The 13,977-nt window shown below is 44.2% G+C and overlaps 1 protein-coding gene across 6 annotated transcripts in view; it reads right to left on the bottom strand.

Moving 5' to 3' along the window:
• LOC120915600 (neurotrimin-like) overlaps positions 1 to 13,977 on the bottom strand; it is a 903,107-nt gene that overhangs the window by 25,130 nt on the left and 864,000 nt on the right. For all 6 annotated transcript variants that reach the window (XM_040326247.1, XM_040326251.1, XM_040326246.1 and 3 more), the window contains one exon: positions 140 to 274. In XM_040326247.1, the coding sequence (XP_040182181.1) occupies positions 140 to 274 (135 nt within the window). The remainder of the gene's footprint in view (positions 1 to 139; positions 275 to 13,977) is intronic.

Here is a 13,977-nt window from a genome sequence, read left to right as displayed (position 1 = left end):
TTGATTATTCAATGGCGACTCAGTGTGTTTACTGAGATAAGGCTGGCGGCCTTCTAGGCTTATCTCTTTATGAGCTCATCCTAAATATTTAACTAGAGCTCTGAATGTCTTTCCTGCATGAGTCAGTAATTTCACTTACAGTTCACTGTGACTTTAACCCTTCGGACATCCGGAGAAGAGACATCATTGGCCGCGCTGCACTCATATAGCCCAGACTGTTCCCGTGTGATTCCTGTTATTTCCAGGTACTCATCTTCACTCATGAAGCCATGTGCTAGAAGAGAAGAACATACGTGAACAAAGTATTTACATGGCAAACAATATACAGAGATCCAAGGCACCCAACACACAACTGTCAAACTAACACTGTCCACAACTTGTCAAATGTAAGATACAATGTGGTCCCAGGTTTTCATTTCACTCCTTTATACTCCATTCCGTAGGTTCCCAACCAGAGATATATCCTGTGGCACTAGTGACAGGCTTAGGGTGGATTTCTGCTTGCTAACGTTATACACATATAGTATTATATTTCATATACAAAACAGAAGTAAATAAGTATTTTGGTTCTTTAAAACGTTAGGACAATGCTTGATATAATGTACACAATGCAATTATGTTGTGCAGCCAATAAATGGACACATATCTAATATTTACTTTTTTTGCGGGTTTTACAATGTGAATTACAATAGGTTCATACAGTCACTGGCCCTTTGATGTTACCAGTGTCTCTAAAAAGCAAAACTAGGAGACTTAGGCCGGGTACACACGGACAAACATGTATGGTGAAAGCGGTCCGTCGGACCGTTTCCACCATACATGTCTGCCAGAGGGCTTCTGTACGATGGTTGTACACACCATCGTACAGAAGTCCGCGCGTAAACAATACGCGGGGCGTGTCCGCGGTGTCGCCGCGTCGATGACGCGGTGTCGCCGCGACAATGACGCGGCGACGTGGGCGGCCCGCCTTTAAAATGCTTCCACGCATGCGTCGAAGTCATTCGACGCATGCGAGGGACGGCGGGCGCCTGGACATGTACGGTAGGTCTGTACTGACGACCGTACATGTCCGAGCGGGCTGAATTCCAGCGGACTGTTTTAAAACAAGTCCAGGAATATTTGTCTGCTGGGAAAAGGCCCGGCGGGCAAATGTTTGCTGGAATTCGGCCCGCTCGCGCCCACACACGACCAAACATGTCTGCTGAAACTGGCCTGCGGGCCAGTTTCAGCAGACATGTTTGCTCGTGAGTATGGGGCCTTAAAGAGGAGAAGAAAGGTGAAACTAGCATGAGCTGCTACAAGAGACATACAGGGTGGACTGTATGGGAAACATCAAACCCAGCATCCTACTGCAAGAAAAGGCTTTATTACTGGTATGTAGTTAAGATAAGAAAGGAAGCGGTTAAAGTGGGACTAAACTGAAAACGTGAAGATTTTCCATGTTATAGGGAACATAATGAGAAATGTTAATTGTGCCTAAGTGGTGTTTAGAAAATAAGTAAATAAATCTTTTGTCTGAAATTCCCCCTGAAAATAGCAGAGCACTTCCTATGCCTTGGCACTCTTGTTCTGTTGCCTCATAGCTGTATATCTGCAGTGTGAGATCATCTAAGACACTGCTGCCTCTGACCATTACTCCCACCAGATATGGAGTGAGATTTGGTAATACGATTACAGTGTTACTCACTGTTCTCCTTGCTGTAGTGGAAGCTGTACCTAAGGACCTGCAGTGCAATAATCTTTCTGTGTTTGCTTCAACCATTCTCTAGATCTGTGCTAACTCCACCTCAGACGTTACCAGACAAGTCATCAGAGGGCAGCTCTGATATGAGGAAGCAAAGCACAATCTTTACCAAGTTAGCCACTTCTACACAGAGTCACAGTGCAGAACAAGCCATGTGTAATCATTAATGGGCAAATAATCAGGAGCACGGAGATCACAGGCAATACCGGTGAGTACTTGTCCTCAATTTATCCTCTAATTGCCCTTTTTTGCAACAGCTTCCAAAGTTTGAGTTGACTTTAATATACCTTCGTCTCCCCTTGCTATTGCAAGAGAAGGAGTTAGTTACCCCTGATCTTCCCTGATCCTGGAAAGGAAATGTTAGAAAGCTCTGGCCTCCCATCGAGGTTAGTAAAGTCCTGATCTTCCTTGGTACTGGAAGGGGTTAGGAAGCTGGGGTCTTCCAGAATCAAGGGATACCAGAACTTAATTTGTCCTTTAAGGATAGTCTCTTCTAATTCTGAATGAGAAGAGGTTAGAAAGCTGTTCTCCCCGGTACCAAAAGGAAAAGGGTTAGGAAGCTCTGGTCTCTTAATGTTACTGGAAGGAAGGGGTTGGAAAGACGTGGCCTTCACCTGTTACTGGAAGGGAAGGCATTAGCAGGTCCTGGTCTCCTACTGGCACTGGAAGGCAGGGGTTAGGAAGCTATGGTCTCCTCCTATAATTGGAGGGGAAGGAATTAGCAGGTCCTAGTTTATTCCTGGTACTGGACAGGAAGAGCTTAGTAGGCCTTGGTATCACCCTGGTGAGTGAGTGAGTGAGTGAGAAACTTGTAAAGCGCAACACATGCGAACTGAATCGCCTCTGGGCGCTGTATCCATTTCATGGGTAAGGAACCCCTTAACCTAGAAGAGATGGGTTTTAAATCTTTCTCCTGAAAGCCAAGTGGTCCGACTCCAGTCAGATGGTGGTTGGTAGTGCATTCCACAGGCGAGGTCCCTGGACTGCAAATCTTCGATCTCCTTTGGACTTGTATCTGGCTTTGGGTATCTGGAGTAGGTTTTGATTGGTGGATAGCAGAATGCGATTGGGGTTATGGGCTTTTATTTTTTCGCATAGATATTGGGGGGCGTTGCCTTGAATACACTTATGTATTAGGCAGAGTGCCTTGAAAGTGATTCTGTCTTTTACTGGCAACCAATGAAGGGATCTGAGTGAAGGTGAGATTGAAGAGAAGGGTTTAGTGGGCTCAGGTCTTTCCTTTGTCCTGGAGGTTAGACAGCTCTGGTCTTCCATGGTACTGGAAGGGGTTAGACAGCTCTGGTTTCCCATTGTACTGGAAGGGAAGGAGTTATTAGACCCTGGTACAAAAAGGGAACGAGATAGGAAGCTGTGGCCTCCCCTGGTACTAAAAGGGGCTAGCATATCCTTGTTCTCTGGTACTGGAAGGGAAGAGGGTAGGAAAATGTGCCCCCCCCGGTACTGAAAGAAAAGGGGTTATTAGATTCTGCTCTTCTCCTTGTAGTGGAAGTGAAGGAGTTAGTAAGCTCTGGTCTCTCCCTGTTATTGGACGAGAAGGGGTTAGTAGGTCCTGCTCTTCTTTTGGTACTGGAAGGGTTTAGCAGGCCCCCTCCCGCTTTTAGCTGTCAGGGTAATTCTAGGTTAGAAGCGGGAAGCAGAAGATGTTCTCAAGCTATAAAAAGATCGGAGAAGTAAAATAACATTTTCTCTGTCTTAGAATTATACTTCTGCTGCTTCTGCCATTCCGTGTTTAACTCTCTCTAGACTGGGCATGTATGACTTAACTGTCTATCTGCACTAATGTTAGGTGGATAAAACAGATTTTCTTGGAGGGGCCCCCGATTACATCAAGTGGCACCTTTGTTAATCCATGAAAACCTCTTAACCCCCCCGCCCCCCACTCCCCCTGTAGCTGTCAGACTTAACCTTGAATGCTGTCTGTATTTACTTATATATTAGACTAAAATGTTGTCTTTAACGGTTCATACAGCCAATTAAAATGATGGAAACTCACATTTATCCTGTGTATAATGTAAAGTGCTGTATGGATATAATAATGGAAGAAGCCATTATGATTGGGCTCCCCTGAACCTATGGGCCCTTGGACCGCTTACCCATCTACACCCTTGTAGTTTTGCTCTGGCTGAAGGTTCAACGCACAGAGCCATCACTGTAGGTTAGGTTAGAGGTACAGGGCAGCAGTGTTAATTTCATCAACTAAAATATTTTTGTTGACAAAATTAACACTTTTAGCCTACGAAAATACGGCTAAAACTAAAACAATTCAGATGACTAAAATACGACTAAAACTAAAATGGCTTTTTAGTCAAAAGACTGACTAAAACTAAAATTAAATTTTACGTCAAAATTAGCACTGCACTACCAAATAAGAATAAGTAGGGGACATCTACTAAGCTGCTCAAAGAAAAAAATAAATAAGAAAAAGGCTTTTCTTATTTTTTTCTTAATATTTAAAGTTGGTAATATATCCAGGTAATGTGTAATGGCATTGAAGCCAATAGAGTTTACAGTTTTTGGGGCTTTTTTATATTTTAAAATGCCACTCCTGTTTGTCAAAAAGCAATATGTTGTTTTGTTCATGAAACTTGGTTTTATTCATAAGGACGTTATATATCACAACAGCTAAATCTGTGTCTGTAGTGCGTGTTCAAATCATAATACCATAAATAATAACATGTTATTCGATTTTTACTTCAGGAGTATATAATGAGTTTGGCAATTCTAGAGAAATGCTTTTTGCATTACAATTTACCTTAACCCATACGATTTTAGTAGCGCAAGGCAGCCCATTCAAATGAGCTGGGTCGAGAGAGGACTCAAGCAAGCGTTTAGTGGAAAGAACAGTCAGTGGAATTTTTTTATATCTTAATGTAGAGAATGCACTAAGGTAGAAAGCCTTTAAAGTTCAGAATCGCTGATGACTGGATGCTTTAGACAAGAAGTAGATTTGCATTTCATCCAAACAATGGAAAGCAATCATTTTAGGTGAAAGGAAGAGACCACCTTGGGTAAAAAGGAGGCCAGATTCAAAACAAACTTATTCGTGTGTTGTGGGGTTCCTTATGGGATAAAGCTGCCAACTTGAAAGACCTACAAGCCAAAGAAATGGCAACAAGGACAGCTTTTAAGAGGGTAGGGATGACCAAATCCAAAAGACCCCTGTCCTTCAGAACCTGGGCTTCAACAGATATGCTGTTAAAACCTGCCATGAAGCAGGATGGTACATGGCCCCTCAAGACAGTAGGCTGGAAAATCTGGGTTATCATTCTCAATCTGTCAAGCAATCTAGTTTGTCAGGAGTTCGCCGCTGACTCAGTACCACACCCTCCTGGGCCAATTCAATTCAATGAAAATCACTGGGATGCCCCACCCCTATCCTGCAAAGGAAGCGAGAAAGGAGCTTGGGGGGGCATACATGAGGTTCTACTGATCCCAGAGAGTCCCCAGGGCATCCACGGCAAAATCCCCAGAATCCCTAGTCCTGGAAAGTAAAGCCACAACCAGTGCCGGAAATATGGTGAAAATCCAGGGTGCTGTGGATAGGTTAAAGGGCAGAGCCACAAACTCAAAATACTGCTCGTTCGTGGCAAACTGCAGATAGAGCTGTGGGGACTGAAAAACAGGAAGGTGCATATAAGCAGCCTTCATGTCCACAGAGGCCAGAAAATCCCCTAGACCAGTGGTTCTCAACCTGGGGGTCGGGACCCCCTTGGGGGTCGAATGACAATTTGCCAGGGGTCACCGAATCCTGGGCTATTCCTGAATCCCGCACCGCTCTCCCAGCCTTTTCATGGCTACCCAGCAGGGCTGTCCCTGGAGCTTGCGGTGGCCCACTCAGCCTCTTCGCAGCCACCCATTCAGTTCACGGCATGGCTGGGGGGCAGAGACTAGATGTCAGCTGGCTGTGAGGAATGTGAAGTGGGAGGGGCTGGAGGAGACCCTATCTCCTGATTTTGGCATAGGTGTCACTGCTGCGGAGACACAGTGAGTACCATAAGGGGTTTTAATACTGTACGAGTGGAAGGGACTGAGGGAGTGCCAAGTATCCGTGGGTTAGGGGTGCAAATTACTTGTCTTGCCTTGGGTGCTGACAACCCACGCTACAAAAATAATTTTACTGTTAGGGGTCCCCACAACTTGGGAAATTTTATCAAGGGGTCACGGCACTAGAGGGTTGAGAACCACTGCCCTAGACAATGAGAGAACCACTGACAGGAGAGACCTGCGCTAATCACAGGCAGTGAGACATTTCCAGATCTCTGCAGCCGCGGATTGGGACAGTGTCTCACTGCCTGTGATTAGCGCAGCGCAGTGCCGGTGGGTTTGAAACCAGCACACAACTATCAGAATGCAGCAGCTTGTAATCAAGATTTTCATCTGCTTGTGTGTCTAGCCAGCTCGATTGTGAAGCCTCTGTGCTAGTTTGTCTCAGTGCAGAGTTTATTAGTTAAAATGTCAGAAGCAAGGTATTCCCTATGTCTGTAAGTTTTGGCTGGTGGCAGCCAGAGCTGGGACAGCTGCCTTGGGCTCATGCTAGGAGTGGTGATTTGAGGGGAATTGTGTTGGGAGGGGGAATGGGGAAAGAATATTGAAGGGGAGAGGGGATTTGTGCTAGGAGGGGATTTGTGCTAAAATAGGGGATTGGGGAGAATTTGTGCTGGGAGAGGGGAAATTTGAGAGGGGGAAATTTTTTGGGGGCAAGGATTCAAGCTGGGAAGTGGATCTCAGCAGGGGGTGGATTTGTATTGAGAGGTGGGGGAATTCATGTTTAGGAGGTAAGCATGCAGATTAGTGCTCAAATTGGCATGGTCGCCATTGTCCCGGAACTGGTGGCAGCGTAGCTATAGTGCATGTGTCGTCGTGTTTTCTCAGCTAGCTACCTAGGGCCAGATTCACGAACGACTTACGCTGACGTATCTGTTGATACGCAGCGTAAGTTGTAGTATGCGCCGTCGTATCTATGCGCTGTATTCAGGAAACCAGATACGCCTGAATTTCTGCTTGATCCGACCGACGTAAGTCTCCTTACGCCGTCGTATCTTGGGTGCATATTTACGCTGGCCACTAGGGGCGCTTCCGTTGATTTACGCGTCGAATATGTAAATGATCTACATACGCCGATTCACGAACGTACTTGCGGAAAAAGGAATAATTGCGCTAAACCCAAACGTGCACTAGAGATTAAACTAATAACCAAGTGTATGTGTAAAACCACTGTGTCCGTGTCTAACACACAAACTCAGTGGAATCAGGGGGCCAGATGGCCTCTCTGCTAGCAATAATATATATGAACCAAGTGGTCAAGGGGCTTGGTTAGTGAAATCAATTGATTGTTTGATTGTTATTGTGTTTTTATATAAAGGGGTGGCGTCCCACGCCACTCGTACCCCGAGACGAAGTGATCTTGTCACGAAACGCGTCGGGTGGAGTGAGTGACGTGTGGACGCCATCCCTTGCATTACTCCAACGAGTGGCTCTTTGGTTCCTGATACGACCGGCCGGCGTTACAGGCCAATTGCTGTCTTTTTTCAACTGAATTGTGAGTTGTTTGTACATAGTTTTACTATTATTTTAATAAATCAACCGGATTTTATGCCATGTGGAGCTCTGTCTTATTTTCTATGTCCATCGTTGAGTACGGATTGGTTCTAGTACAAGTGGAGGACTTACTGCTGCCTTAAATCTTTGGTTGAGAAATATGCTGATAGTGGTCCGGCAGGACCCAGAGTTCTGGTAAGCAGCTGCACGACTGGTGGAGGATTCACGTTTGGTGTTTGATTACTACATTTCTGGAATCTTCACGGGTGTCTTATTTGCTATATGGACCTACAACTTACCTTCCAAAAATTATTTTGGACCATATGGACTTTATATTAATATATTAATATATGTTTTGTTAATTTCTTTAACAATTATTGTGGTTATGGTTCACCATCATTTATGTTATTGACCACTTGGTTCATATATATTATTGCTAGCAGAGAGGCCATCTGGCCCCCTGATTCCACTGAGTTTGTGTGTTAGACACGGACACAGTGGTTTTACACATACACTTGGTTATTAGTTTAATCTCTAGTGCACGTTTGGGTTTAGCGCAATTATTCCTTTTTCCGTTATTTCTTTGTTTATACACAATCTAATTGCTGCTTATTAATCCCAATTATTTACCTTAGCGCAGTTGTTCCCAAACCTTTTTTCTTTATTATCTGTATACCTTCAATTGCAGCTTGGTTTGGTGACTTTTTATAAGGTCACCATGGATATTTTTGACTTTCGTTCAAAGAGGGTAGTCAATACAGTGGGGGTGTTTGATTCCACCCCATTACCCACCACTTCTGAAGTAAGTGGGCTCTTCATGAGATTGAAAAATCTTATGACAGCAGAAATACATACCCAGTGGGACGTTGTTTTTTTGGAAACGTATGTCAAGAGTGGGATGGTTCCTAGGAGCCTACGGTGGGAGGTCAGCCCTCAGACAGACGAGTCTGACTTGATCGGTTGGGCCAAATATTTCAATGATGCTGGCACTTCCTTCTTGCGCTTTCTAGCGGAGAGGAAGAGAGACAAACTGATCAAGTTAGACTCTGAGATTAAATTGGTTAAGGAATCATTGATTCCTCACAAAAAGGAGGAGGAATATCAGGATTACTCCGCCAACCTCCAAAAAAATCTCGAAAAAGAGGAGAAAGACCAAAAAGTGAAGAAGAAAAAGAAATACAACCGCGACTTAGAGGACTATCAGTCGAAGTTGGTATTTAAATGGCAGAAAAAAATTGCCACAGATGCTGAGGATAGGGAGACAATGGATACGACTCCGCAAGTTTCTGTTGCCCCTCTTGTGCCCTCACAGCGTACACTGGTTTCAAACCATAGGATGGACCAACCTAGCACCTCAACATCTTCCCAGGTCCAACAGAAACCTAGGGTTAAGGTTAAAAACTCGAAAAAGGACATGGTTCAGTCCAATACTCCCACCAGAGTCAGACAGAAGTTTAAAGGCCATAGATCGGAGTCCCAATTCCAACATTATAGGACTGACTCTCCAGTAGGTCGAGACCAAACAACCTCGTTTAGAAATTCCACACAAATGGAATTTAACCCTCAGGGTAGAAGAGATAGTACCTATGACTTTAATATCCCAACACAGAATCGCTTCTTCCCTTTATTAGATCCTATGGGGCCCTATGGGCTTGGACCCAGGGATGCTCCATATAATAATTGGGAAAGATGCTTTCCCCCACCTGGGTTTGGATCACAGGATAGGGGCTATGGGTATCTCAGACCCGAAAGTATACAGGGGCCTCCTCCATCCCGCTCTCCCTATAATTGGGGTTTTCCCAGGAGCCATCACGGCCCAGTATGGCCTACAGAACCAAGAGAGGGACCAGAGGGGGGAGGAGAGCCCAAGCATCCAAAGAGAAGAAGAGTGTAGGAGTTGGCATCTACAATCTAAGCCAACAAACACTCACAGATTCTGAAAAAGAGCTGTTAGATAAGGGTTTGAAGTTTGCACCTCCGAGAAATCTGAGCAAATTTCAAACCTTTATGGATGTTCATAAGTTCTCTAGAAAATTGAGTATTAGGAGACACTTCTTAACGAATCCTATTAATGAGGGGCCTCAGTGTGCTTCAGAATATAGGCATTCTAATTTGTCCAACGCCTCTCTGTTCAATCCCGGGACCCTACCTGCTAGCATTAGGGTCTTCAGGGACGTTGTACTTAAGGACTTGGATAAAATGAAGTTTAAGAAGGCTAGATTGAACAAAGCTCTCGAGACAGGATTAGATTCGTTGTGTTCCAACAAATCACTTGTCATCAGGCCGGCAGATAAGGGGGGTGGCATCGTCGTCCTAGATAGATGCGATTATGTTGCAGAAATGCATCGCATCGTGGACGACGATGCCACCTACACCCCTCTAAACCGTGACCCAGTCGTTAAGTATAAACGAGACCTGGAGGTCCTGGTAGATCAGGGCCTCCAGAAAGGGATTTTAAATAAAAAGGAGAGTCTATTCCTGGTGCCGGTGGCGCCTCGCACACCGGTAATATACTATCTCCCGAAAATCCATAAGAATCAAACTTGCCCCCCGGGACGTCCCATTGTCAGTGGGATTGATTCCATCACGTCCCGGGTGGGCAAGTACATTGATTTTTACTTGCAGCCTCTGGTGCGCAAGATACCGTCCTTTATTGGAGACACAAAGCAGGTGATTAATCTGCTGTCGGGATTATCCCCTAGGGAAGGTGTGTGGATGGTCACAGCCGATGTGACATCCCTGTACACCATAATTCCCCACGATCTTGGCCTTGAGGCTGTGAGATTTTATCTGACCAGAGACTCAACTCTGGCCTCGGAACAGATCGAGTTCATCATGACCCTGCTTCAATTTGCAGCGAGTCACAACTATTTTTGGTTCGACAATTGTTTTTTTTCGCCAGGATAGGGGAGTGGCTATGGGGGCTAAATATGCCCCCAGCCTGGCTAATCTTTTCATGGCCAAGTGGGAGGAGGACGCCGTCGATGATTGCCGAAGACCTGAGGTAACACTCTGGGTTAGGTATATCGACGACGTCCTCCTCCTATGGGATGGAGAGAGAGATGACTTAGATCTGTTCATGAGTTCCCTCAATGACAATTCTAGAGGCATTAGATTCACTTTTTCTGCAAGTCAGACTTTGGTGAATTTTTTGGATTTGAATATTGGCATAGTGGACAATAAGTTTGTCACCAGCACATTTTTCAAACCGACTGATAGGAACTCGTTCATTCCTCTGGACAGTTGCCATTATGGTCCATGGTTGAAGGCAGTCCCTCAAGGACAATATACCAGGATCAGACGCAACTGTACAGATGTTGACGTTTTTGATGTTCAGGCTGCTGTTTTATCAAACAAGTTCCTAGAGAAGGGTTATGATCCTTCGACATTGGACCGGGCGGTACAATCTGCCCGAGATACTAATAGGGAATCCTTGTTAAAGGTTCAAACCAAACAAGATGCGATATCAGATGCGCTACGCCGCTCTAAAGATATGCCGATCTCTCTGAATCTGGCCCCTAGTGCCTGGATTGGGGCCGTGAGGTTTCCAAGTGTTTGCCAGTGTGGCGATCGATTTCCAGGGATGGCAATTGTTGGCCGTCCCCGTAGTTCCTAGGAAACTCCAATCGGCAATCGGTGATAGAGGGTGAGTCTCCCAGCAGGGACATGGACAGCAATATAAATCTGTCAGGGGTTCCAAACCTTTCACATTCTACCCATCCAAAAAAAAAATGGCTGCAGATACACTTCAAGGAGCCCCTGGTAGGGGTCTATTTTACAGCTCAAATACTAATGATTTAATTGTTGGATCGGGAAAATTTCCCCTTCTATTAAAAAAGAGGCCATTATCATTATTTTTTTCTTTTATAATGCCTGTAAGTTGCTATTTAAGACGAAAGATGTTTATAGTCTGTAATCAATAACGACAATGAGTTATTATTTGTGGATTTGTGTTCATTTCTTCTCAGTATTATGTTTTCAGCCCTGCCATGCTGGTCTCATCATTGGCAGGCCCAGTCAGCTGTGTTATCGATGCTTTCAGGAAGAGTTTCAATGAGCGCTCATGTATACAGCAATATACGTGCTCAGTCGCAGTATCAGGGTTATGTGTAGCAGGTGTGAGGAATGCATGAAAGGAGACACTTTCTGGAGCCCAAAAAGTTACTTGTTCCTGTTTTATCTCTTTTCCCCTATTGAGTTTAGTGCCCAAAGTTTTATAAATACTAACCCTCTACCAGCTTGAAGTATACACACGTCTCATGTATTGTGTGACTGCCCCCCATGGCACCTGAATACACCAGAATAAGGATTCTTCAAGGACCTGTCCCCATTGCACTGTGGGACCATATAGCCTTCATGTGGTCTGCACTAGCGACAGCAGGAGAAAAAGATAATGAACTAGAACAATAAAATGGATGTGCATGAAGCTTCAACTCCCATCATATGGCATGTGACACAGAACATGTATGTCAGGGACACTCCAAGCGCCCTCCTGCCATCACAAAGCTGTCAGAGGACGCAGTACACCTGGGCCTGAGGCGGTGCACTCAATTAGTATGCACAGCTAGAAGGACATTTCACGGCAGGTGGAGCACAGTCATCCAGAAATGAAAATTGTCTTTCACAGCAACGCTACGGATGAAAATGCCAGAAAATACTTATTCTGCTTCATTAACCTCCTCAACGCTCAACCTCCAAGACAGAAAGGGTTAATATGTTCAGCATTCAGTGGGTTACAGAATAGATGGTGAAGGGTTAACGGGTTAATGGACAGTCACACAGAACATACAAATAGCAATGGTGGTGGGGGGGAATTATTATTTTAATCCTAGTCTAGACCTAGTCTAGACCCAAGATTCCATAGAAAGGAAGGCCTCCGCCCTATACTGATATGTCAGAGGGTAATGGTGGGAGAATAGGGACACACTGACCACACAGCATATTTATACAACTCAACTATATTGCTGAAAAGGTTGAATGCAGCATCAACAATGATAATAACCAATAAAGTCAATGAACCCAAGCTGCCTCCATAAAGGGGAACAGAAAGCACCCCGATAATCCATACAATGTAGAGAGCACACTAGTGATTGTATATAGTGTAAAGAACAGTGATAGGTATTTAATGCAGCGAGCACCCCAATGATCAGTAAACAATATAAAGGACACCCCTGTGATTGGTATACAATATAAATAGTGCAGTGATGATCAGCTTACAATGTACAAAGTGACCTAGTAATCAGTATATAATGCAGAGAGCACTCCAGTGATCAATATACAATGTTGAGAGCACCGCAGTGGTAAACAAGGTAGAGAGCCCCCTGCTGATATGTATAGAAGGTAGAGAGCACCTCAATGATTGTTATACAATGTAGAGAGCACCCTGCTGATATGTATAGAAGGTAGAGAGCACCTCAATGATTGTTATACAATGTAGAGAGCACCCTGCTGATAGGTAAACAATGCATAAAGCACCTTAATAAATGGTTTACAATGCACAGAGCATCCTGGTAATTGGTGTATAATGCAGAGAGCACCACAGTGATGGGTAGACATTATAGAGAGCACCCCAGTAAACGATATACAAACAGATAGGAGAGACTGCCGCTCCAGGTGAGCACACCTAAGGCAATCAGTGTCCACTCAAGAACCAACGGGTGCTGGCAATGCACGAAGCATGGAAGGAAAGAGAATGTATATGGACAGCCGCACTCCAGGAAGTCTAAAAAAAGACGTGCCCTTTATTGGGTAAAAGAAAAAGCACTACAAAAAAACAGCATACAGTGGGAAATGAACAGCTGACGCGTTTCACATTGAAATACAATGCTTAGTCATAGCTATAAACGATATACAAAGTAGAGGACACCCCAGTGATTGGTAGAGCAGTGTTTCCCAACTTTTTGTTATTATTTTTATTTATTTATTTTATTTTAGATAAGGTACCCTTTATTCTGCACAAGCTCAAGACACCCTGTTCTAAAATGTAAAAAACAAAACTAGTCTTGCATAATGCAGCAACATTAACACACGTAGGACACCTTATGTTAGATGTGATTTATTCCTCCAAAGGAAACATACCTTTGCACACTAGTACCGACTAGTATTCCCATGTTTCTCTTCTCCCTCAGTTTCTCTCCCTCACTCAGCTAATATGACCCCAGTGCTGAGAAGGGCGCAGGGGCAAACAAGGATTCGCCACGCCAGTCAGTAAACATTATAGAAAGCACCCAGTGATCAATATATACTGCACAGAACATAGTGATCAGTATACAAGTACAACCCCAATTTCCATAAAGTTGGGATGCAGTGTAAAGTCTACATAAAAACTGAATACAATAGAAAATATATCAAATTTTTTAAAACTAAGAAAATTTACCATTTTAAGATGGTCATTTTGAAATTGATGGCAGCAACACATCTCAAAAATGTTGGGAAAGGGCCATGTTTTTTGATTTTATTATTTTCATTACAAGGTTTTTCAGGGAAAGGGCCATGTTTACCACGGTGTAGAATCAGCCCTTATTTTAACAACACTGTGTAAACCTATGGGAAGGGAGGAGACCAGTTTCTGGAGTTTTGGAAGAGGAATGTTCTCCCATTCTTGTCTGATATAGGATTGTAACTGCTCAACAGTCCTGGATCTTCCTTGTCATATTTCTTGTTTCAGGCTGGGT

This window comes from Rana temporaria, chromosome 10 (genome assembly GCF_905171775.1).
Source record: "Rana temporaria chromosome 10, aRanTem1.1, whole genome shotgun sequence".
NCBI classification, from domain to species: domain Eukaryota; kingdom Metazoa; phylum Chordata; class Amphibia; order Anura; family Ranidae; genus Rana; species Rana temporaria.
Note: the sequence above shows the minus strand (reverse complement) of the source record. Positions and strands in the feature narration are given on the sequence as shown.